The sequence below is a fragment of the Musca autumnalis genome, unplaced genomic scaffold (genome assembly GCF_047663935.1).
Source record: "Musca autumnalis isolate F117 unplaced genomic scaffold, ASM4766393v1 scaffold_5, whole genome shotgun sequence".
Taxonomy (NCBI): domain Eukaryota; kingdom Metazoa; phylum Arthropoda; class Insecta; order Diptera; family Muscidae; genus Musca; species Musca autumnalis.
The window spans coordinates 69,762,746-69,790,448 of record NW_027412088.1 but is presented as its reverse complement, the minus strand read 5'-3'; the positions used below and the strand labels follow the sequence as shown (position 1 = coordinate 69,790,448).

The window sequence follows — 27,703 nt, the reverse complement described above, 5'->3', positions numbered from 1 at the left end:
GGGTTATTTCGGTCCACACTTTCCGGTGACTCCTCCACAAAAGTTCGAAAATGCTCGGAAAATTTGTGCGCAAGATAACTTTTGAACTTTTTCACATCGTGAAATTTCTACCAGACTTAGATGAGGTTCCAATATGGACTCAATCAGTCCTCACCTTCGGGTACCTCACACACAAAATTTCGGAAAAGTTTTGTTTAGGACCTGCTCTCGAATCGCTTTGATTTTTGTTGTAACAACTTGTATTCACTGAACCCCCTTACGACGTTACAAGTTTCATCAGGGGCAAGTCCATACTTCCTGAGGAAATAGCCTGAAAGATGTAAAAAACCCCTATGAAATAGCCTGAAAGTAGTAAAAACCCCCTATGACACTCTCGAACGGATTTGTCGAATCGGTCCAACATTTGGCATTCGTAATATTTTGTCCAAACTTAGTTTACGTTGGAAGATAAGCCATATCGGTCCACTCCATCAGGTATCTCCCCCACAAAAGTTCAAAAATGTTCGAACAAAATTGTGCGCATGATAACTCTTGAAGGCAGTGACTGATTTGGTCGATACTTTACACATCCTTATATAACTCCAGATATAGATCAGGTTCGACTATATTTGTTCACACCATTGGATACCTCCCACACAAAATTTTGGATAAGTTCACTTAAAGTCCTGTTCTCGAATCACTTTGATTTTTGTTGAAACAATTGCATTCGTTGCCTCAATTACGACGGCAAAGTTTTTTTCAGGAACAAGTCTTCTTGAGAAAACAGTCCGAAATGTGTAAAACCCCATTGGATTTCCTAATATTTTGCCTAAATTTATTTTAACTTCTAAAATGGCCCATATCGGTCGTCTCCCTCCCCCAAAAGTTCAACATTTGTGTCTAAGTGCAGTTTAGCGTCTGTTCGAAGATCCTTGGGAAATGTATAGCGATGCTGTTCGTTGTGGTCCCGTTTACAGCGACATTATGTTTTCAGTGGACAAGTCCATGCTTCTATCGAAAAGAGATGACCCCCAAAATAAGATCCACTTAGATAATGGACTATGTCTGCCCATTCCTTCAAGTACCTCCTCCGCAAAACTTTTGAACTTCAATCCTAATCCACATTTTTGTCGACAAGTTCAAATGTCCAAAAAGGGCCACAAAATTCTAAAAAGACACTAAATACATTCGATCTCTCCGTAGGTTAATATTTCAAGTCACATATGCCGATGGTATATCTATGTCGGCAAGGCCGACTGATACTTTTTTACTTGTTTTTATTTACATTGCTATTTTCTGCTGCCAGCTTCAATACTGCAGCCCGCTGATCCTCAAAGTACCCACAAATTTATTCGTGGTACTCTTGAGACTGGTTTTATTAATATGTTCAATTGTCCTGTTGATGAGACCAAGAAGTCTCTCCACTTCATCTTCAAATTTTGCCGCCATCTCCTTCTGACGTAGCATGGTGGATATACCTTCCCTTAAGGACAATGTCCTCACTTGGATATTACGACTTCACCAGATTCCTCGTGCTGCAGAATATCCTCCCTATTGAGCTTTCTCAGTTTTTTGGTATCGGCTCGAAGGACCAATGATAAACTGGGATCGATATACATATAAAAAGGCCGAAAATTCTTTATTTCCTGAATGCTTGTATTGCAATGTTTTATTGAAGTAAAAAAATATTCTTAACAACTAAGTATTACCATCTGACTTAACCTTACTTGCACTAGTGTGTAATAGAGAGAGTTAGCACATATTTACAAACGTATCTTCCATACAATCTTATAAAGAGGTCATAAACACACTTCGTTATCTCACATATGGCAAGCAAACTCCCTACAGATGGTTATTAGTCTGCAGCATAGATTACATCCTGTAACTAGGGAAAGGTAAGCCGACTTTCGATTAATCGATTAGTCGACTTTTTGCAGTCAAAAGGCTAAAAATGGTATTCGACTTTTGTCCGGAGGGAAAATCGCATAATCGATTATCTTGTGATCGATTTTCGAGTTTGTCGACTTGGCGGTTTTACAGTTTCAAAAGAAAACTCGAAAATCGACGAATAATCGATTTTCTGCGGTTATGAAAAAGACGAAAGTCGAGTTTTAGGACAAATAAAATAATCGCCAGACCGAAAAATCGTATTTTTAGTTTTAGGCCAAAATCGAAAAGTCGAAAAATCGATTATTGCTTTCCATTACCTATCCCTACCTGTAACTAACTCAACTATACCACATGTACCGAGAGAAAGTGTTATCTTATTTTATTCAAACGACATCCTACAAGAGGACGGTCTGCCTACCACATGTTCACCATTTTCAAGTGGACTGTATTTTTTTTAAAAAAAATAGATCCCTGTTTAACTAGAATTCTATCTACTCTAAACACGCAACCCTCTCCAAGACATTTACTATCTTTATTACATGAACACAAACACAAGAACATTTTGTAGAACTCCGGATAAATTAACATTTTATTCAATAGTTTGGATTATAAGCCTCCTTAACGGAACACAAACCGGGATATTTTGGATTCCTACCAGTTTTACATTTCGAAGCAGGTTTACCCGTCGCATATACGGGAACATCATAAGCATAAACAGTGGCATAGTTGCAGGCAAAATTATAAATATGCAAATAAGGATATTCAGGACGAGTGTAACGGATCAAAGAACATCCAACATGGGTATTACGATCCAAAACAAATTCTCCAAAGTGACCATATTTTTCTCTGTAAAACAATAGAAAACATAAATCAATATTTTATATTAGATTAAGCGACTGAATAAAGACGACTTACAAATCTCCAACGACTTTAAATTCCGTTAAAATATTACTATCAGTTAGTTTATGTTCACGAAACCACAGCCACAAATCTTTCAATATTACTTCAGTTATATTTTCCTGTTGATGTTTAAATTCTGATATTCCAACGAGATTTTGTCCAGAATAACGAAAACGATATGTGTTACGACAATCATCGTGCTCCACAATGCAAGTTCGTACATTTAAATCGGCCAAATATTGTAATTCTTCGTCCCATTGAAGGGTGGCCATGCGAGATGCTGGATAATAACCCGGCAATAAACCCAAGGCTACGAAATTTCGACGACTATTGTGTCCGTGTAGAATTAAATCACGATAGGGTCTCAAATCAATAATTTTAGCATCATGTCCGCAGCGCTTGTGCAGGGTCTAGTTTTGTAGGAAAAGATATAATAAAAGCGGATGTGAAAACATATTTTGGAAAAGCCCACGAGCATGCCAATTGAAGAGACAGAATGCTGTGCGTTGAGGGGTTTATCTTCCTCTCACCACACTCACCAACTAAGAATAGGAAATAAGTCCATATTTATATTAGGCAATTTTCCTTGCGGCAATTGTCAGTTTGATGGAGAGAGAGGTGAGGCATATGGTAAGTCCCAATTTACATTAGGCGAGTTTACTTGCGGCAATTGTCAGTTTGTAGGTGAGAGAGGGTGCTGAGAGGCAAAGGGTTACCATAAGCCTCACCTCTCTCTCCTACAAAATGACAATTGCCGCAAGTAAACTCGCCCAATGTAAATTGGGACTAACCATTTGCCTCTCAACACCCTCTCTCACCTACAAACTGACAATTGTTGCAAGGAAAATTGCCTAATGTAAATATGGACTTACATATATATAAAAGCAATAAAATGTTATGTTACGTTGCAGAATTTGAAATAATTTAAAAGTGGAATAATTTTGAATTCGATTTTTGTATATTAAATTGATTTTTTTCAATTGAAAATAATAATAAAAAATCTCCTTACTCCATCATTATTGCAGGCTATATGTTTTCCACCAGTTGGACATAAAATCGGATCACACCAATCTAATGTCTTAGCCGGGACACACGTGGTTGTTACACAAAAAATTATTGCAATAATTAAGCTGACTGTATGCATTTTAATAAATTTTTTAAACACAATCTCTAATGAACGTTTCTTTATTCGTTAGTATTTCAAAGCTTATAAAAACTCATTCAAGTCAGAACATCATATTTATACGAAGAGTTGGGACGATCTTGAAAAGAAATATAATATTTGTTTCTTGGTTCCTAAAATAAAACAGTAAAAAGCAATACAAATTATTATTATGAAGCTTTTTTAACCGATCGAAATCGAATTATAAATAAATTGAAAATTAAATGTAATCCTTTGTTGGCCTTACCCTGCTATTACACATGATAAGACTTTTGATTGAGTTCTAAGCTAATACAGCTTTGTTCCTTTACTATTTTTGCTCTCACATAACAAGTTTGGCACAAAAGTAAAGGAACGGAAAAATAGTAGACCTGGCAGCAATGTCAAAAAACAAATATGGCTCTTAAAAAAATAACAACCAACAAAATAAATGTCACCCTTTTTTATTTTTTATTTCACTGGTTTAAATTTTTTATTATTTAAATTTATTTTATTTCTTTTTATTTTGTTTTCTTTTTTTCTTTTGCCATAATTGTTGGGTGACGTAGGGGATGAAAGATAACAAGGCTTTAACATGGCAATGTCCAGGATTAATCTTGGTCCCTCTTGCATCTCATGTGGACACTGACCTCCCCGTGGGGTCACCTAGGGTAGCTGCATTTAACACCCGTTAAAGGTAGTGAGTTAAAATGTGCCGCGCGTTCACCCATAAGAACGTTAAAAACTTAGGTTTGGGCGCAGGGTTAGGAACCCTCCCCTAGAAAAAGCAGCCTACTATGAAAAACAAAAAAAAGAAAAACAAATCCCTCAAAAGTTGACGACCCCCGCAAACATTTTAAGGACCATGATCTGCGAATCTGCGTCTGGAATGTTCGCACTCTTTATAGAGAAGGTGCAGTTTATGCATTGGCAGATGTACTTGAAAAGTACAAGGTTGACATTACTGCCATACAGGAAATACGATGGAATGGGAGAGGCGTCACAACAACACCTAAAGGTGACGCACTGTGCTGCTACCGAAGAGAAAAATGCGGCATATAGGGCTATTTTAAAATCCGTAGCAACGCGTAGCGCACAAGAGAGATATCGGGAGAAAAGGAGAGAGGAGAAACTGCTTTTCCGCAGAAAAAAGAGAGGGATGGAAAAACGGGAGTGTGAAAAAAATCGAGATGTACAGGAACTTTAATGAAGTCCGACAATTTTACCAAAGAGTCAAGCATCAAACTGATGGCTTTGGTACAGGCACATCCTTCTGTAGAGACCAGCAAGGTAATTTGGTAACTGATACAGATAGTGTGCTCAGGATATGGAAATAACATTTTTCAAAACTGTTGGTATCCAATAGCAGCGAAGACGACGAAGATACCACAGATCCAATCCCAGAAGATGGTATTGAATGTATACCACCCGGCCTAGATGAGGTAAAGACAGCAATAAGCCGGCTGTAGAATAATAAGGCAGCAGGAGCTGATGGCCTACCAGCCGAGCTGTTTAAACCCGGAGGTTTCAGCTAGTTAGCTCCATCTGGCAGGAAGAACGCGTACCCGACGATTGGAACCTGAGCATCCGTCCATCAGAAAGGATATAAGACTTTATGCTCCAACTATAGGGCATTAGTCCTCTCCCCATCGCCTACAAGATAGTGTCAGGGATATTGTGCGAACGACTAAAGCCCATGGACAACGAAATAATTGGACCATACCAATGCGGCTTTAGACCTGGCAAGTCCACCACTGACCAGATATTTACTCTGCGGCAAATCTTGGAGAAGACCCAAGAGACACCTACCACCTTTTTGTCGATTATAGAGCAGCCTTCGATAGCCCGTTGCGTTCAAAGGTATTCCAAGCAATGTCTGAATTTGGTATCCCTGCACAGCTCATTCGGCTTTGTAAAATGACTCTAACCGACACAAGATCTTCAGTTAAAATAGGAAAGAACCTCTCCGAAGAGTTTTGTACCAAAAGAGGTTTCAGACAAGGAGACAGCCTTTCGTGTGATCTCTTTAACATCCTGCTGGAAAAGGTTATACGAGAGGCAAACGTCAAAAGAAGTGGCACAATCTACACCAATAGACACATGTTACTTGCTTATGCTGATGATATAGACATCATGGGACGATCTGTAAAAGAAGTAACTGATACCTTTATGAAGGTCGAAGGAGAATCTGCTAAAGTGGGTCTGGCGGTAAACGGTGAGAAGACCATTGAGCTCGGACAAACTGTGGAAGTTGGTTCCTATAATTTTGAGGTAGTTAAAGACTTCGTCTACCTCGGCACTGCTATAAACACAACAAACAACATCAGTTGTGAAATAAGAAGAAGAATTGTATTGACCAACAGATGCTACTTTGGTTTAAGTAAGCAGTTTAAAAACAAAGCAACATCTCGTCAAACAAAAATAACGCTCTACAAAACACTGATACTACCCGTGCTGATGTATGGCTACGAAGCCTGGGTACTTGCGAAAGCAGATATGGCAGTGCTTGGTGTGTTTGAGAGAAAATTTCTTCGAAAGATCTACGGACCGTGCTGTATCTGCTATACAACGACATCAGTATAGTTAAACGTATCGAGATGCAGCGATTGCGGCCAAATCATAAGAATGAGCGAAGATGAACCCGCTAAAAAGGCGTATCAATACGAACCACTTGGAGGTGCACGCAGGCCAAGGAATAGATGGCGCAAACATGTGGATGAAGATGTGAAAAGGCGCGGTATTCCAGAGTGCGAAGCAACAAATAGAGAGGAATGGAGATCTTTTCTTAGTTCGGCCTATGGAACAAATGTTCTGTAATGAGCCAGCTAAGTAAGTAAGTAATAATTGTCAAATAAATGGGTAAAGGAACGTCTTCCTAGTTAAAAATGGTAAAACTGGTAATACTTAAGAAACTTTAACGTAAAGGAACAAAGCTATTGATTGTAAAAAAAGAAAAGATGTTCTTGTGACGTAGGCGTCTGAACAGATGCAATGATAAATGTGAAATCATGAATGATTTAAACTTTTGGTCGATATTATTTGCAACCATTTCTTTGTTTGTAAACATTAATAAAGTGGGAGGATGACAATGCAGCATCAAAGAGCAGAAGGAAACATACCCCAGCAGGCATTGCAAGGCGTTCTGTTATAAGCTCAAAAGTATCTTCAAACAAAGCAGCAAATGTGTAGGGTGGCACTTACCAATAAGAACATTGAAATCTCAACCTCATGCCAGTCAGGAATTTATAAGGCTATCTGCACTGCTCAGGTGAAGGTATACTTGGTAAGCATGCTTTATTTGGAGAACTGAGCATGTACTTTTTCGACAAACACTTTTGGCGCTTTGAATATCAACTTTTACCCGCGCTTTATCGTAAGCATTCCTACATATCGTTGTAGAAAGGTAATATTGTTTACCATTAAATAAACACCGGCAATTGAGCCAAACCTTCTTACTAAACTATTGTGTTTTATTTTATTCTATTTTCATTGATTTACCGACGGCCACTATAGTGCGGACTAAACATTTGGTCGCTTCGGGACGAATAAACACATAGTATGGAGGATATATTAAGTTTTTTCCGTTTTTATTATATATTATTGATCAGGGTAAAATCCTGAGTCGATTCATGAATGTCCGTCCATCTGTCTGTGGTAATTTCACTAGCATCCACAGGAATACAGATAGGACGCTGAAATTTTGGAAATATGCGTATTTTGTTTGTAGGCAGGTCAAGTTCGATTCACGCTTTGGTGTAGCCCCCATATAACGGTGGGGTCCGATTTCAGGTATTTTTTTAATTTTAAGCTACATTATTAGCTAACCGAATAAACTAACATTAGGTATTCTGGGTTTCCTGTAGTCAAAAACTTCTCCACATAAAGCTGTTGGCATGGGTACGTAACAGGAAGAAAATTAATTATTCCGCATTAGTTCAGAATTTTTCATGGTGGAGGGTATAAAAATTCAGCACGGCCAAACTTAACGTTCTTGTACTTGTTCTGATTAATCTGGTTCTGGGTCTATATCCAATTCTAGGAAAAGGGGGTCCCATCACGATAACATCTGAGGATGTATTGCAACAAAAGCTTGACATTATGTTGGTGTACTGGAAGAATCTTTGTCTCCTCATGTATATGATCCACTGAAGACATGAGGAGACAGCCTGTTGCAGTTCTCAGGCGGCATTCTGACAGCTTTGAATATTTTTCCATCGCGTTGCACGAATATTGCGGACCGCATTGGCACTCCAAACCAGGGTTTCGGAGTCGAGGTATTTTTGGGTCGACTCCGACTCCGACTCCAGACCAATTTTTTTTCACGACTCCGGCTCCGACTCCGGGTCGACTCCGAGTGTAATTTAATAATGTATGTGAAAATGAAGTGGCAATACAAAATATAAGGACTACATGCGATAAAAGCAACTCATGGCCAGGTTTTAAAATGGAAGTAAGCCAACATTTTAGAGTGCTTCGAGAGTCTTAAGGGATGATATCCAGTTGAAAGCCCAATAAAACCCATTTACATGATTTTTGTTCAAGAAAACTTTTGTGACAGATGTTTTCTTCATCAGAATGAGCATAACTTAATCGGCTTTCTGAATTCTTTGTTGAAAAATATTAAGAAGTTTTGTGGCAAATGGCCGTCTATGAAACCCTGTTTGTATACCCTCCACCATAATATGGAGGGTACAATTAGCTTTGTCATTCCGTTTGTAACATATCGAAATATAGTAACACCCTATAAAGTATATATATTCTTGATCAGCATAAAAATCTAAGTCGATTTAACTATGTGCGTCTGTTGAAATCAAGATACAGCTCGCAAATTTTAAGATAGAGATCTGTAATTTGTTACAGAAGTTTCTATTGCTCCTAGGATGGATGGTTGGTATTGAAAATGGGATATACTTTCCTCCAGAAATTTCTCGCTAGAAGCCTTCGTAGAACGATACTCCCTAATATCGTGATGTTGAAATTATTCTTATATATATATATATATATATATATATATATATATATATATATTTGTAGCCCCCATTTCTGTTTTTCTTAAAATTTTTAAGTCACAAGTATCTATCGAATTGGTTGTTAATTTGAATTTTGCATTCCCAGAATATAGAAAACTTAAAAAAAAACTATCCATATATGTATATCTAGGCTTAGGTCTAGCCTCCACGAACCGGTATTGCCCAATCTTATGTTTTTCAAGGGTTTTTTATTAGAGTTTCGAACCGAATTCCGTTAAGGGCCTTCTTACTTGTTATTAATTCGTTTTGCGGCGCCAACATAAGATCGAAAACTAATAAACATCAAAACCTAGTCCTTTATCCATCGATTTTGTAAAAATATTAGATTTTACGGAAATGGTAGTCAGAAAAAGGCAAAAATTCAATTTTTGGCTTAAAAAGCTGAAGTTTTTGGTCATACATAAAACAGACAAACAAAATTTGAAAAATGAAATCAATCGATTAATTATTAGATTTTGATGTCCTTATTAATTTTTTTATAACTAGGATTTTAAATAATCTTTTGTAAAAGCTCATCACAATATCATATAAGGATATGAGGTTGTAAAAAATTCATAACCCTAGCAAGCATCTGAAATTCATACATAGTTGAGTTGCACGGTGCACACATTGATTAACTCTACTTTTAAAAATATTAAATTTAGGTGTCAAAGCTTATATAGAAGTCGTTAAATCTCAAATTATAATTCGATTGTCATAGATTTTTCTATTGGTTTCAAAAAATTAAAGGATCGTTGGATTAAACATATTTTCTACTCGCGATGTGAAAATAGAGGTGGAAAGACTAGACTTCAAAGGATAGTAAATATGCTGTAAATCTTCCTCTAACTTAGTATAATATACCGTTTGCTTGTATGTTTTCTTATAGCTTTTTTAGAAAATAAATAATGATTTTTGAAAAAAAATTGGTATCCCGAATTTAATGTTAGATTTTTATAATGTAAAAGAAAATTTGCCCGGAGTCGGAGTCGAGTTATTTTTTTCGACTCAGACTCCGACTCCAGCAAAATTGCTCGACTCCGACTCGTAGACTCCGACTCCGACTCCGAAACCCTGCTCCAAACATACTTGTGGTCTAAAACCATTACCTCGTTAACATAAATGCTGAGGGTATAAAAATAAAATTAAAATAAAGTAAAAATAAAATAAAATGAACAACTCTGAAATAGAGTTTAGTCTAAGTGAGGGTGTTGTTCGGAGGTTGGAAGTTCGGAATGAGGTGGTTCGCAGGGTCGAAGTTCGGAGGGTGGATGTTCAGAATGGGGTAGTTCTTAGGTTTGAAGTTCGGAATGGGCTTTTTCGTAGGGTGGAAATTCAGAAGGGTGTGGGTGGAAGTTCTGAGGGCTATGGTTCTGAGGTTGGAAGTTGGAAGGAGTGGACCGATTTAACACATCTTCGAGCTTAAACTAAGTTTGGACAAAATATTACGAAAGCCAACTTTTGGACCCAATCGGTTGATCCGTTCGACAGTTATCGTGCGCTTCAGTCAGACAGACAGACAGACGGACGGACATGGCTAAATCCAAACTCCAAATTGTCTGAAACGGATTTCGTCCAAACATACTTGGGGTCTAAAACCATTATTTCGATGAGGCACATTTTGCGAGTATGAAAATGTGTATACCCTCGTTAGGATAAATGCTGGGGGTATACAAATCTTGGTATAAATTTTTATTAATTTTCTCAAAATCTTTTGTTGTCACACTGACACTTTAATTTAACTAAATGCAGATGTGACATTTCAGAAGTGGATCAGAAGTATATTTTATTTTATTCTTAAAATATAATTTTAATAACTTTAAGCAATACTTAAGGTAGGTTAGTGTGTTCAATATTTATTTCAGAACAAAGATATATATATATATATATATATATATATATATATATATATATATATATATATATATATATATATATATATATATATGGCGAATAACAAAATTCCTTTACAATTCCATTTGAAAAAAATTAAAATTTTTTTTACGAGCACATCTACGATTTTTGGTACAGAGGTAAAGGAAAAAAATCCGGTTTCAAATCTGCTCGCGTTCACGAAATTGGCCAATGCGCGCAAAAGTTATAGCGGTTTTTATTCTCATATAAAGAAAAAATATTTAAAAATATCTTTTTTGTTGTTATGAGAAAATGTATGCATAAATCGTTAACAGCAGTCCATATCTATTCGTAGATGTTTAAATAGTTATTAAATTTGTTATTATTTTCGCGGAAAGTCAACAAATAATAAAAAAATTTTGAAGTAAATCCAAATTATCCTGTCCCAGAATCCGTACAAACCCTCAAAAAATAAATTAAAGAATATATGCGGAATCTAGACAATGCGTAGAAAAATATGATACCAAATTTATAGAGATTGGGTACATAAATTGCATATTATAGCAACAACAAAAGAGAAAAACTTATTGTTGGAAAATATTGTTGCAAATATTTTTTGGTTTGATTCTAAAAATTAAAAAAAAATATTTGGGAGTTCTAAAACTATTTTGCTAAAATCCCATAGAATAATGAATGTATACAGTTAAAACTTCATCAAAACATATGGTTTACCATCGCGAGAGTTTAACTGATTACTGTGATAACTAGACATCGGATTTTAGCATGTTTTTTATTTCTTATCCGATTGGACTCAAATTTTGGATCTAGGCGTTTTGAGGGTCAATTTTTCGATATTTGGGGTCATATCAAAAATATGCAAAAAATATGCAAAAAATATGCAAAATATATGCAAAAAATATGCAAAATATATGCAAAAAATATGCAAAATATGCAAAAAATATGCTAAATATGCAAGTGTTTTTTTTGACAAAAATCGTCAATTAAATTTGGAAAATCATCAAAAAAGCATTCTAAATTAAGTTTTTTGACGTTTAACATAGTTTTTTGCAGATTATTATGTTATTGAGACTCTCCAGATATTCCGCCACAGCAATAAATCTAGACTAACAAGACTTAAATCAGTTTTCACAAGGTGAGAAAATGTCAAATAACCCGGCATTTCTATTACAACATAATTTGCTTCCTATACAAACGTAGGTAGATAATGGAAAAATTTCAAAAACTCAATCAGAAATGTCAAAATCAACGTGTCCAAATATGGTGATAGTTTCTAATCGGCCAAAATTGTCTAGCAGAAAAACAAAGGAGCTAGAGTTAGTCATCGCTATTTTTGTTTAGATAAAAGCGCAATTTTTTCTAGTTTTTGGAAAAAGGGTTCGGTTTTTAGCGCAAAATGGAAAAAAGTACGATTCCAGGTTCTGGAATATAACTATAATTAGAAGTATACGTTTTGAATATCCACATATTAGATTTGCACATATTTTATAGTATTTAGTCCTTTATTCAGTATATACAGACTAAATTGGCAATTTTTGTTCTTTGTGGTCAAAAAGCTTCTTTGGAAAAATGCTCTAACTGCCGCTTTAATATTGATGACATAGATTTAGTTTAATGCACTAAAAATACATAATTTTATAATATCGATCTATATTGTACGCATACTACAACCGATTAATGTAGAATTGGAAAATGTTCACTCCTCAGCGAAAAGTAATGCATTATTGTTATACCCATCCACGATGAATAATAAGCAAAATGAAGAACGCACAATGATTAGGGCAAAATGACATCACTTAGAAAAACCACACAATAGAGTGGTAGTGGTAAAATAAGTCAAAAACCTTGGAATTGTCTTTAAAATGGAAAAACCACTCACATATTTCTGCTAGAAAAGTATTTGGAATGCTAAAAAATATAGTTCATTCATTTCTGCTACAGGAAAACAATTTTGATAACACAGTCGAAAAGTCATAACCCTTTTGTATACACAATTGTTTAATTTATACCTGTTCGTGTACTCGATAATTTGTACTAATTATTACCAATTCTTCGAATTCTGACAGTTGTTTAATGGAGAAGTTGGTAAAAAATTGTTTCAGCAACATTTAGTAAAAATTATCGAGTACAAGGACAAACCTTTCATGACACATTAGTCTTGTTGTATAGGATATAAATAAATATATTAAGAAAGATATTCGCCGCAATATTGTCATTAAAGTTGCCAAATGCACTATACACCTAAAAGGCAAAGATTTCAAGGAATATTAATTTACAAAACGATGAAATTCCACATCTGTCTCTAGGTTTGCTTACATCTTGATAAAAACTTTAAAAGCGCCATATTTCTAGCACTACTTTCACAATCTGATTGGCTTTTTCTTTTTCCGGATTGTCGAGTAGAAAAATCTCACTATTTTTTACACGTAGAGCACTTTCATTTAAGTGTTCGTTATTAGCAATTACAAAAAGTATTATTATATAACTTCCACGAGTGATTTAATCATATAAAATAATTTATTTTCCTTACAATTCGTTAATCCGAACAATTTGATAATTCGGACACCGCCGAAACCTGTGGTGTAGGGATTATCGCGAACGTACTGTATATATGGGAGCAATATCCAAATCTGAATCGATTCTTACCAAAATAGGGATCGCCCTAGGGCAAAAAATCCCCAATTTTTATGCGAAGTGGTCTATAAATGTGACCTGTGCTTTGTTTTCAAAAAGACATGGCGAGATGGATAAGTGCGAATCTATGCAGATCATCAAAAGGAACTGTGGGTCTATTTCGTTTCATTTTGCATGTTGCAATCTCATTCATTAAGACATAATACCCTTAGGGTATTAAAATATAGTTATCAGTGAAATCATGAATAAAAATTCCGTGCAGAATTTGTTTCCTTTCCCCAATTTCACAATTTTTTATTTCCGTATTTATGCCCAAAAAGGGAATATTTGTGTCGATTCGACTAGAATACGCCATAATTAGCGACTCTAGTAGTTTTCAACTTTTAACAAATATTTTAAAAGAATTTCACTTTTTAAAATTATTTTCCGTGTGGAAAATTCAGAGGGAAATATTCATGATGGCACCGTATATATTTGTTATATGCTTTTAATAAAATATGAAAGATTTTATGTAATATTCAATATTTTCTTAGTCTTAATTTCTAGCTCATTTGTTATTCTGTCAGACAATTTTGGCCGAGCAGAAACTATTAACATATTTGGATACGTACATTTTGACATTTCTGATTGAGTTTTTGAACAAATTTGCATTAGCAAGCAACTTATGTTGTAATAAGAAGGCTGGGTTATAGGAAATTTTTTAAGTCTTTTAGTCCAGATTTATTGCTGTGGCGGAATAATAATTAATAACATGATAATCTGCTAAGAAATCGACGTTTAACGGCAATAAACTTAATTTAGAACACTTTTTGATGACTTTCCAAATTTAATTTGATGATTTTTGTCAAAAAAATTACTTGCATATTTTGCATATTTTTTGCATATTTTGCATATTTTTTGCATATTTTGCATATTTTTTGCATATTTTGCATATTTTTTGCATATCTTGTGCATATGCAAAATATGCAAATATGCAAAAAAATAAAAAATATGAGCCTGTCATTGTATTCAGTTTTCATCAAAACGAATTTTGGTCCAATCAGAATTTTCGTATCTTTATTAATAAAAAATATGCAAATATGCAAAATCCGATGTCTAGTGATAACTTATAAGGGTAGGAAATTAAGAGTAATATTGAAATTACAATCATTCAATTAATATTATAATTAAAAAGCCTGTTATTCGCGAATTAGTTAAAGTCGGTTGATGCGCATCCGTTTTTGGATACAGCGAATCAATCTCTGTAAAAATTTATGCATATTTCGATGTTTCACTCAGGGGCCATTGTGTGCCACCAGTTGCATCATACACTGCAAAACACCTTAAAGTTGGTAAAAGTCGCGCAATGTGCATACGATTTTGATGCGCATCCGGTTTCGTCAGCGCCTATCAAAGATACGTCCAAATATACAAATTTTAATTAGATTCTTCAAGAACCGCGGATGTGCCTCCACATTCTATTTTTGGTGAAAAACCCATATTACACGCGAATCTCTATAATTTATGACACGCGTTTTCGCAAATATTATAATCGCGTATAAAGGATTCCATTTACGTAAAAAAATTTCAAGAAAATCGCGGTTTAGTACGCGGATTTGTCGAAATAATTTTTTGCTGCTTTTCCTATTTTCAGGGTATCTATATCCGCGGTTTTAGTGGATGGATTCGATCGCGGAAGGTCTCATTAAATCCGTCGCGTAAAAAAACTAAATTCACGCGGGGTACAAAGGAAATTGAATGGCACTTGTAAATTTTAAACGCAAAAAATAGGTTTTTTAAAAAAAATCACGCATCAAATATTGGCCTTTAGACTCCAATTACTAGGATGCTGTAAGGAGCACACTCATGAGATATGCATTAAACGACGTAGAATCACGAGTTTTATAATCCTAATGTGAGTTTTGAATATTATCTTGTTGCGCGTCCGAATTATTAAAACAATTCAAAAAACCCCGAAATTCCGGCTTCAAAATGTCAGCATCAATTTTAGGTGGATGCAGTGGATATATCGAAAAATTATACACTAGTATCATATTGCCCATGAAGTATTCTTTGAGTCTTTCTTTGGGCATATGTCTATAAAATATAAGGTTAAGCCTAAAATCGGAAGGGAGCATAAAAAAAACTCGTTGGCTTCAACCCATTTTTACCTATTTTTCTACATTGATGCCAACACAGCTTCCACGTAAATTAATTTTAATGGTCGACCTTATGGGATTCCTCCTAAAACACTTCAGTTTAAAGAATGTATATCATACTATATAGAATATGTTAACAGTTCGCGAATTCTGAAAGGGTGAAACTCGGATTCATCGATTGTAAAAAATTTTTGTTTTTCGCCATATATATTTTCATTATTTTATTGAATTATACGTCTGTGGGCGGCTTTGATGGTGTCTGAAATATGTCAGTAATTGCAATCAGCTGTTGGTACAAATCACCTGTAAGAGTATTTGTAAATTGTGGTGAGAAAAATACATTTTATTAAAAATTTCTTAATTTAAGGTTTTTATGATTTTCAATGTAGGCGGACAGGTAAATTTCCTTGATCAAATAAATGCTCGTATGAAGTTTTATTGACATTTTGGCATAAATAATTAAAATAATACAAAGGGCAACTTCATTCATTTCTTCCAAGTGATTTGTTATATTATTTTTATGAATGAACATTTATTTTTTTGGAATCAAATTAGCTGTAAATGATTAATTGATTGCAAATATATTTGTGCGGCAAAAACAAGTTACCCGAAAATAATATATCACGGATTTTGAGAATAAAACTGTGTTAAGTACTACAGGAACGGGATTTCTGATCTTATATTTAAACATTCTCAATTAACAATTGATCATTCAGGGAATTTAAGTACAATAATTTCTTCCTACATATAAATACGATCTACCGCATCCTCATTAGGCCGGGACGATTTGTAGGGAAGGAAAAAAGTGTTAGCGGGCGCCTGGAGTTTCTGATTCTTGGGATTGTACTGAGCAAAAAAGTCAACTATATCATATGCCCCCGGATTATGACTTGAAGTTTTTTCAAGGATTTTTGGATATTTTGTCATATAACAAGCAAAACCACCAAGATTTTCGATCCAATACAAAGACAAAAATTGTAGCCAAGGCAATAATTAAGAACTATCTAGTACATCGCAAAAGCATTGTAACGCTCCTTTAGGTAGTTATGGACTCGAGAAGGTGCACATTTTTTCAGAAAATATCGATAAATGATACTGTGTTACAAAACAGGACTCAAAGCCAGTGAACTCAAAAGGAAATTTTCACCATAGGTCAAGTTTCCGGATAGTCAAATCGAATGGTGAATGTTTTTGTAGAATATAACTCAATTCCTTCCACGTCCTTTTCGTCCTTTATTGTTTGAACCGTAGTAAAAGTACCACAAAACGAGATTTTATAGCATCCAAATATTCCGCAAAAATGTTGTTCAGAAGATTTTATTTACGGTTCTCATTAATGACCAATCGATATTTCCCCGTTTTCATGGTCCTTTTTGACATTTACCCAGATTTTGTTCAGAAAACTATGTAAATAAAGGACGAAAAGGACATGGAAGGAATTGAGTTAGAGGGATGAAATATTCTACAAAAAGATTCATCATTCGATTTGACTGAAGACATGTAACCTCAAAATGAAGCTACAATAACGCTTAGCACAGATATAAAGCTATTTTCTCACAAATTAAGGGGCCAAAATTAAACCATTAATCACGCGATATCTCGGAAAGTTGACCTATGATGAAAATTTCCTTTTGGGTTCTTAGTACATCCACTAAGGGCTTTCATCTCCACAAGGAATTTTCCACCCACTGACTTTGAGTCCCATTTTGTAGCACAGTGTCATTTATCGATATATTCTGAAAAATGTACACCTTCTAGAGTCCATAACTACCTGAAGGAGCTTTCCAATGGTTTTGCGATATACTAGAGAGTTCTTAATTATTGTCTTGGCTACAATTGTTTCCTTTTTGTTGGATCGAAAATATCAGTGGTTTGGTTGTTATATGCCAAAATATCCAAAAATCCTTGAAAAACAAAAACTTCAAGTCAAAATCCGAGGGCTCGATTTTCACCGTAGTTTAGTTGACTTTTTTTCTCAGTACAATCCCAAGAATCAGAAACTCCAGGTGCCCGTGATGGTGTTAAAATCGCCCCACTCTAATCCTCATAGTGTATCACATGGTTGGTCCCTTCTCGTTCTTTGAGATGCGCTGCATATTTATTAAGGTGGCAGGTGTTGGTGGTCATAAATATTTATGTATTCAATTCATTAACATTTTATGACTTGGAATGGCTAAATGTTGCCATTAAATGAATTAAAAGAATATAAACAAAATAAAATTTCCGAGTACACAATTTGATGCTTGTAATCAAATGAAAAAGAAAGGGAAACAAAATCTTAACCTACCTCAAGAAAATGTGTCAAAATTTCTCCTGAAATAAATAAATTTCGTTTCTCAGTTTAATAAACTTTTTTGCCAAATTTTTTACATCTCATTTCAATAAATTTAGAATTTCACTTCATTTAATATTTCGGCAAGTCTTAATTGCAATGAGTAAACATAAATTGCACCTGCTAAAAAAATTAAATGGAATATTTAATTATCACTCATTTCATTTCAATAAAGGGGAACAAAAAAACAAAACATTTTGCTGATTTGACGATTTCTTTTAACGGCACGCACATAAATGCCTCCAAATTTTGGCCAATGACATTTGTGTGTGTGTGTAATCACAAAATGTAAACAATGTTACAGATCATTTAAATACAAAAAAAATAAGTACAAATATTTCGAATTTATATAAATATTTAAGGTTTTTTACAAATTTATTACATTTTCTTACTGTCTTTGAAAGCAGTAACATCGTAAAGGGAAAGAAAGTTTAAGGTGTTTTGAAAAAAAACTTTTAAGAATTATATTTCTTTACAAAATGTTTATTAATAAAATATTCGTAATATTCTGTGCAATTGTAAGTTGTGCAAATGCCTTGGATTGGTGCGATCCAGAATTGTGTCCAGATGGTGGTATACATACAGCATGTAATAATTCAGGGGTAAGTAAAAGTGAAAATAAATATAATAACATCAGTCTTAGGGTTAGCAATGATAAAAATACATGTCTGCAACTTTTGGTAGAAACGTTTCTGGACCACTGGGAACTCTAACTGCCAAATTACATTCATTTTGGGCAAAAAACATTGAAAAACGCTTCAGAAATACCTGAAATCGGCGAGTACCGTTATGTGGGAGCAATTCCAAAACGTGAGCCTAAGTCCACAATTATTTGTATAGAATTTTTTTACCACTTTACATCCAATTTGGTCGAAAAACTTTTGTAAAAGTCTCAAAATACATGAAATCCGACGGTACAGTTATATTGTTGCTTTTCCAAGACGTGGACTTCTGTCCACAATTTTTGGTGCTTAAGTTTTTGGGCCACTTTGACCTCTAAATGCCAAATTACATTCCATTCTGGTCGAAAACATCCATAAAAATTCAAAATACCTGAAATCGAGTGATGGTGTTATGAGGGTAATTCCAAAATGTAGACCAATGTCCACAATTTTTGGCGAAGAAGTTTTTTATTGTTGTTGGGAACCCTAGGTGTCAATTTACAGCTAAGTTAGTAACAAATGTAGTGGTATTATTATATAGGGATATACCAAAAACGTGGGCCGATAAAGCCCATCTTCGAACGCAGCCCATTAACGACGCATCTGTACCAAAAATATAGCTCAATTTGTTTGGATGCTAAAGTCTATTAGGGTGACGACTGAGATGTATGTTCCCATACATATCCCCAAAGCGACACGAGAGACATCTCTCATATCAATGAGTGCATCGCATAGGATTATCAAATCATCGAAGAGGATGGATCTTAGTGAGATATTTTCCTTCCTGAGCCAAAACTCACAGGATTGATTGCTATGACTGGTGATGGTGATGATGGCGTACATTGCGGAGGTATTTACGTTGTTGTACCGACAACAATCATCACAATTGATACCCACAGATTGAACACTAGGGTTATGACTTTTTGACATTTTTCCTCAAAAATGATTTCCTGTAGCAGGGATGAATGAACTTTTGCCTATTAATCACTATGCTATCGTTTATTCCATTGAAATAAAAAAAGTTCACGCACAAATCGATTTTAAAAAAAATAATTTTTTAAAAAAATATATGAAAAGAAAAAAAATTTTTTTCAAAAAATTATTTTTTGTTGCACGAATGAATAAATATAAGCCTACTAATAACTATAATAACGTTTATTTCATTCAAATATTAAAAAAGTCGCGAAAAAAGTTACTTTGAAAAAATTTTAAATTTTTTGTTTTTTGTTAAAAAATTATATTTTTGAATAAAAGCGTTTACGACATTTTTACGATTCTCAGAATTGATGAAAAATAGTGAGGAATAAATTTTATGTCATTTTAATTATCTCATGTGGCTCTAAAGTTTATTTTCAATTATATATCTGTTTTCAGAGACTTCAAAAAATTGTCCATAATTTTGATAAATTCAAATTTTAAAATCATTTTGTGCGTGAGGTTTTTTCACCGAATCACCTTATAATTAAGATTTTATGTAATCTTATGGCAAAACTCATCACGCTATGATACAGGGATATGAGGTTGTAAAAAGGTCATAACCATATTGAACACATCTAACAAATTCCTGAATCCTGCGATTGTTTCAGCACTCCGATCTTTCAATTTGTATGCACGGCCTAATATTCACAGCTCTCAAGGTATTTGTCGTCGATATGTACGCTCCACTTTTCCAGATAAACTGCTTACCAAGTACCTTTTCGCCCGAGCAGATTCCTTGTTGTTGTAACAGATTAATCTGCTTCTATCTCCAGTTCTAAGAATGCGGCTACTTTTATGGATTGTAACCACAAAGCTACTGGAGTTAGTTGAGTAGGTTTGGAAGTGCAGTGTGTCGTGAGATCCTGTGCCGCATGCTGGACATACATATGTTTTGCACGGTGTCATCGATCCCAGCCCTATAGGAATTTGGAGAGCTGCACCATTTCGAGCGTAGTTGAGCCAAAACTACTCTGGTATGCAGTGGCAGCTAACGATCCTCGGCTACAATAGATGTGTGATGTTCTCCGATGACCGTCATCACACGATAGTTGTTTATCTGCGTAGCGTTGGACCTCTCATTTTAGATCATGAATATCCCTCCTGACATGCCTAGTTGCGAGGGCCCTATCCACCATATGGTGATTTGGATAGCTCTCACGATAACACCCGAGCAAGCACTTCAACGATGGCATGTCGTTGCGTTGCTGTTCTGGAAGAATCTTTGTCTACTCATGTAGATGGTCCAATAAAGTCATGATGAGTCACCCTGTTGTAGTCATCAGGGCGGCATTCAGACAGGTTTGAAATTTTTTCGCCCCATGGCATACAGCAGACCGACCTATCGCGTTTTATATGGTCAATAAGGTATTATTATCTGCACCCCAAGTGCTGCCGGCTGGGAACTTGATGACCTTGTTCTACATCTCAGCGTGTCGCAGATAACTTTGGAATAAGCGAATGACGTGAACATGTCGTCGAATGTGACCCCTACAATCTTGGGGTAGTTAGTGGTCGGAATTCTGGTATTATCGACCAATACATGAATGATCGTAGATTTAGTGGTGGATATTTGCATATACCTCACTTGGAAAATGATGGTAATATCAAACAAATAGAAGTTCGGCCTTTTACAAATGGCATGAAGGAAAGTACCTAACGTCAAGATTGTTCAATCATCGGCATATGTTATGACCTCAATGTCATCTGGAGGGGGTAGAAAACAGAAGAGGTAGAGGTTAAACAGTTCCGGAGATATCTTCCTACCTTGGGGAAGTCCCTGCTTCACTCTACTAGGCTTGAAATTCTTGTTCCCGAATTCCCCGTATGACATGCGTCCACACATGTAATTCATTACCCAGAGTTTCAAACTTGACGTGATTTTAGTTTGTTCAATGCCCTCTAACTGCTTGGAGTGCTTGACAGTATCAAAGGCTTTTGACAAGTCGAGCACCACCATCACAGTTCTATTGCACGACCTGTTCTGGTTGAATCCTTGACTAATACGTGTGGAGATTGCGTGTTGCGCTGTGCCGCAGCTGATGATGATCGGTAACTGTGTAGTTATTTCTGACTCTTGCTCAAGAGTCTTTGCTACGGGCGATGAAAGCGAAATAGGTCTGTACGATTCACCTTTGCTGGTATCCTTGCATGGCTTCAGTCGCGGGACCACCCTGTCCTTTATCAAGACTTTGATAGCGATAGTTTGAGAACTTTGGTGAAATGCTCAACTCCTCAAATACTCCTCCAGTTGCTTCAGCATTACCATGGAGATTCCATCAGGGCCAAACGCTTCGGATGATTTAGCATTCCTGAAGGCATTTGCAACATCATCCATTGTAATTTGTGGTGCTTCCTCCTCGGTAGGGAGAGATCTAATGCGACTTAGTACTCTTCTCTTCGCCCTGATACTCCCGAGTTTCTCGACAAACTGCCGTCGGTCAGCGTAACGTCGCCAAACGTGACTGAGGTCCTATCTTCCTTCTCTCCAATGTTGCAATTCTTCAGTTGATTTAGCCACTTTTTCCTATTACGTTCACCAACCAACCTGTTAACTAATCCCGTTGCCTCTGCTGTGAAAATTGGTCTCACTTCGACCAGCAAGTATATGACGAGCTGTTGCAGCAGTGATGATGTCGCGGAACATCTTTTCTGATACCCGAACCTCAGAATGGTTGGGCAGATATCTGAAGCGGTGATTAGTGAACTCTCTGAAACTAGGTCAATTAGCTTTCCCATGATTGATAAAAGTGCAGCGTTCAAAGGTGGTGAAGAGAGAAACGATGTGTTGCCAGATGACGTAATTTGTGTGACCAGGTGTGGCACTCTCCGTTAATTCTGGAGGGGTATCCTAATTGGAAGGTCAAACTATAAAATAACAATCTGCTCAACTAGCACTAAACCCTTCTGGTCATTACGAAAGACTGAATGCCACAATTCATGATGAACATTAAATTCCCTCAAGACCAGACGGTTCTAACCTCCAAAAGCGGGCTAATGTTGGATCTATAACCTGGTTCTACCTCCAAAAGCGTGCTAATGTTGGATCTATAACCTGGAGTACAGCTATTTTTCGGCGATGTGTATATGTTAAGCAATTCTTCCTCGGCAATAGGAAAGTGCGTACGTTGCAATTGTTGTTGTGCTTAGTTTCCTGCACAGCCGCTACCATAATACTATTCTGCCTCATAAAATCCACTATTTTCTCGATTTTACCTCAGAGTCTGATGCTACCCTTCCTCATCGCATTGTAACCACCACAACGCTGTATGTTGCAGTTGTTGTTAAGCTTGGTTTCCTGCACTCCCGTGAGATTGTCAGATTTCGTGTAGATAGCCTTGTGGATTTCTTGCTTACTTGGGTTGATAATTCAGTGCCCTCACCGAAAAGTTGGTGGTACACCGTTGCTGCTTTGTAGGACGTTAGTTTTAAGCTTATAACAGAACGCCCTTCAATGGCTGTTGCGTTATACTTCCTTTTGCTCGTTGATACTGCATTGTCATCCTCTCAAGCACCATCTATACTGCTGTCGCATGAGTCTGTGTTACTTTCGGAACATTCATGTATCGCTGAGCTGGTAAGCATGGGCACAGTTGCTTTCATTGTCCTCTTTCGCTTGGATGGGTGGATGGTATTGTTACCGGCAGGTTTGCCGCTGGAGTAACAAAGGCGGCCTTTGCATTTAATTTGCAGTTTGCGGATGTTAATTAGCTCTTTGCACATCCATTCGCCCTTAACCTTGGCGATGTCAAAAAGTTCCTTCAATGAATAAACTTTGTGTTTTTTCCTGCACCGCTCGTACTCTTCCAGAACTTATGTTGGTGTTGCAAAAATTGGTTGATCAGATATATGTGGCAGCTTCAAGTTTTGCTCCATGGGGCTTTAAGCTTTAAGTAGGGCTTTAAATAATGTCCGCTTATAAATACGGTTTCTTTACGAAGTCATCCATAACAGGTATTCAAATTAAAAACATCAATAAAATCAATAAAAAAATTGGCTGTTCACCCTCAAATTGAATGTAAACGGAGTAGTTACTTACATACTTAGCTAGCTTTTTACAGAACATTTGTTCCATAAACCGAAGTAAGAAAAATCCCAATCCTCTCTGTTTGCTGTTGTATTTTCCCAATCTGATGTCACTGATGTCTTTGTATAGTTGATACAGCTCGTTGTTCATACGACGTCGAAGAATTTTTCTCTTGAACACACCAAGCACTGCCTTGTCTGCTTGCGCAAGTACCCATGCTTCGGAACCATACATTAGAAAGGGCAATATCAGTGTTTTGTAAAGTGCTACTTTTGTTTGACGAGATGTGGCTTTATTCCTAAACTGCTTACATTGCCCAAAGTAGCATATGTTGGCCAACACTATTCTTCTTCGTATTTCGCAACTGAAGTTGTTTGTTATGTTTATGGCGGTGCCGTGGTAAACGAACTCCTTAACTACCTCAAAATTGTAGGTACCAACATTCACAGATGGTACGAGATCTGTCGACATATTATGCGTCGATACCATCAACTTGGTTTTATCGCCGTTTACTGCCAGACCGACTTCAGCAGATTCCCTTTCGACTTTTGCAAAGGTGTCAGTTACTTCCTTTACCGATCGACTCATGATGTCAATGTCGTTCGGCATAATCAAGTAACATATGGCTGTTTGTGTATATTGTTCCACTTCTTTTGACCCTTTTGGTAACAAACTCTTCGGAGGGGTTCTTTCCTATTTTAACTGAGGACCGAGTATCAGTTAATGCCATCTTACAAAGCCGAATGAGACATGGCTTGGAACACCTTTGAACGTATAGGGCTGTCGAAGGCTGCATTATAATCGACAAAAATGGAAGGTGTCGAACTGCATTTCTTTTGTCTTTTCCAGGATTTGTCTCAAGGTAAATATGTGGTCAATGGGGGATTTGCCCGGTCTAAAGCCGCACTGATAGGGTCCCATTTTTTCATTGACCATAGGCTTTAGTCTCTCACACAATATGCCAGATACTATCTTATATGCGATAGGGAGCAGACGTATGCCCCTGTAATTGGAGCACGCAGTCTTATCTCCCTTCTTGTGGACTGGACATAGGATGCTCACGTTCCAATCGTCGGATACTCATTCTTCCTTATCAGCATATTGCCTCCTTATTTGAACTGCTCGGATGCTAGGCCATCGGCTACTGCAGCCTTATTATTCTTCAGCCGGTTTATTGCTGTCTTTACCTCATCTTGTCCGGGCGGTATACATTAAATACCATCTTCTGGGATTGGATCGTTGTCTTCGTTAGTATTGGAAACCAGCAGTTTGGAAAAATGTTCTTTCCATATCCCGAGCACACTCAGTTACCAAATTACCTTGCTGGTCTCTACAGGGAGATGTGCCTGTACCTAAGACATCAGTTTGATGCTTCACTCCTTGGTAAAATTTTCGGACTTCGTTCTGACTCCTGTGCATCTCAATTTTTTTCACACTCCCGCTTTTCCATTTCTCTCTTTTTCCTGCGGAAAAGTCGTTTCTCCTCTCTCCTTTTCTCCCTATACCTCTCTTGTGCGCTACGCGTTGCAACTGATTGTAAGATATATACCGCATTTTTCCCTTCGGTATCCAAGTATGGATTTTGCGGCTGTTGGCATGGAGTGGGCAATACTTTGCCATTGTGCTGATATGTTATCGGGACGAGGAGTGCTTTCATTTTCTGTTGCGTTTGCAGCTTACTGATGTCCAACTTCCGTGTTGTGCCTGTTCGTGCTTTATTTGCAACGTTTAGACGGGTATGTTAAGTTAGTGGTCAGAGTCTATATTTTCTCCTCGGAACGAACGTATGTACAACCAACACGCTCGATGAATGCCTCCCATTTATCACAACGTGATCAATTTGATTTCTTGTTTTCTGATCCGGAGACAGCCCTTATAAATGTCGAGATGCTTAAATCTGCTGCTGCTAACTACCACGTTTTTTACCGCAGCAAAGTCTATCATCCTCATTCCGTTATCAAATATTACACTGTGGAGACTGAGTTTCCCGACTGTTGGGCCAAAGATATTCTCTTTCCAATTTTGGCATTAAAATCGCCTAGAATAATTTTAATGTCATGGGCAGGACAACGGTCATATGTTTCTTTTAGGCGCTTGTAGAATATATCTTTGGTCTGTTCGTCCTTGTCTTCCGTATTGTAGCAAGTTTTTCATTCACTGGGGTGAAGCTGGAGACCATATGTTTTAACCTCCGACCAACTACAAAACCGCAACCAAACTCATGCTTTGTGTCATCACAGCTATAATACAGTGCGTCACCTTCTGCGTTGTTGTGACGTTTTTCGCAATCCATCGTATTTCCTGTATGGCAGTTATATCGGACTTGCACCATTCAAGTACATCTGCCAGTGCGTAAACTGCACCTTCTCTACAAAGAGTGCGAAAATTCCAGGTGCGGTTTCGCAGATCATGGTCCTTGAAACGTTTGCGGGAGTCGTCAACTTTAGAGGGTTTGTTTTTCATTTCTTCGTTTTATCATAGTAGGCTGCTTTTTCTAGGAGAGGGTTATTAACCCGACGCCCAAACGCAAGTTTTTAAGTTTCCTGTGGGAGAACTCGCGGCACATGTTAGCTCGCTACCTTTAACGCGTTTTAAAGACAGCTTAAATTGAATGTAAACGGAGCAGCTTGAATAATAAAACTCGAAAAGCAGTTCATTTCATTTCTATACACGGAGAAAAAATCCCTCTCCAACATATGTCCCAAACATATTTTGCAAAATACTAGAAAACAAAAACGCTGATAAAATGCTCTCTGCAAAAATAGAAGAACAACAAAACATAATTCATACCATTTTTTGCATTTCCTCTTCGCTTGCTAGTTTGGTTGCCTGTTTCCAACCAGTTGCAAACTTAAATTTGTTTGGATTCAAACATATTTCTAACATATATTTTTCTCCGTGTATAACCTCATTTTTTCTGAACTTTTATTTGAGACTATTTCAAGTTATATAATTTATTTTAATTTATTTTTTACATTTACCTCTTTCCAGAGATTCCACGAAAGATGTGAACCTGATGTGGTAAAGATCGATTTAAGACCTTATCGCAATCTTATACTACACGAACACAATAATCGCCGGAATTTTATTGCCAATGGTCTATTACCAGGATATTATCCTGCTGCACGTATGGCCACGATGCAATGGGATGATGAATTGGAATTTTTGGCCGATTTAAATGTACGAACCTGTGTTGTGGATCACGATGATTGTCGTAACAGTTATCGTTTTCGTAATGCTGGGCAAAACCTTGTGGGCATTGCTCAATTTAAAAATGATGAACAAAATATTACAGCCATAATACTAAAGGATATTTGGTTATGGTATACCGAACATAAGCTGATCGATAGTAGTTATTTAACCAAATTTAAGGTTACCAATGATTTGTAAGTATTCAGTTGATGTTTATGTTAGAGGTGGAATTGAAAGTCATATAATTTGGTTTTTTTGTTTATAGTGAAAAATATGGCCACTTTGCTGAATTTGTTTTGGAACGCAATACCCATGTTGGCTGTTCCATGATCCGTTATACTCACCCCGAATATAGGTATTTGTATATTTACAATTTAGCCTGTGATTATGCCACTGTCTATGCTTATGATACACCCGTCTATAGTGTGGGAAAACCTGGTTCCGGTTGTAAAACTGGAACCAATCGCAAATATCCTGCTTTATGTTCGACACGTGAAGTTTACAATCCAAATTATTAGTTAATTCACAGTTACCAAGTAGTATAACAAGAATTCGAAATGTTATTAACGTTTGTAACATTAGTTAATTTGTTTATTGTTATTTTTTAAATATTCATATTGAATATTTTAAAAGACCAATTTATTGCAAAATAAAAGACTGCGCAAAATGAGTCATTATGATAATTTGTTGTTTTTGTTAAACCATGGACAAATCTATATTTTTAAAAAGGAATAAAAAGAGGATTGATTGACTGACTCATCAAAGCCTAGATGAATCAAAAGCTGGGTTTTCGTACTAGAAGGGCACGAAAAGTAGTAAAATTTACTAAAAATTTTACCCTTGGTATTGTATTGGGCATAGGTGTAGAAACTGAAATGTACCAGGAAGGTTGAGAAGTTGGGGTAATATAAGATGTTGTTTTGAAATGTGTACCTACAGTGGATCCAAGCGA

At 36.3% G+C, this 27,703-nt stretch overlaps 2 protein-coding genes across 2 annotated transcripts; one reads left to right on the top strand and one right to left on the bottom strand.

The window, feature by feature from the left end:
- Positions 1-2,462: 2,462 nt before the first annotated feature.
- LOC141386655 (antigen 5 like allergen Cul n 1-like) lies at positions 2,463-3,913 on the bottom strand. The gene is made up of 3 exons (XM_073955572.1): positions 3,779-3,913; positions 2,785-3,179; positions 2,463-2,715 (listed from the first exon to the last, which is right to left on the bottom strand). The coding sequence occupies exons 1-3, from the start codon at positions 3,911-3,913 to the stop codon at positions 2,463-2,465; spliced, it is 783 nt and encodes a 260-aa protein (XP_073811673.1).
- A 14,461-nt stretch (positions 3,914-18,374) lies between these two features.
- LOC141386654 (venom allergen-1-like) lies at positions 18,375-27,269 on the top strand. Its single transcript, XM_073955571.1, has 3 exons — positions 18,375-18,497; positions 26,551-26,945; positions 27,017-27,269. Exons 1-3 carry the CDS (start codon positions 18,375-18,377, stop codon positions 27,267-27,269), a joined length of 771 nt encoding a protein of 256 aa, XP_073811672.1.
- The last annotated feature ends 434 nt before the right edge of the window (positions 27,270-27,703 follow it).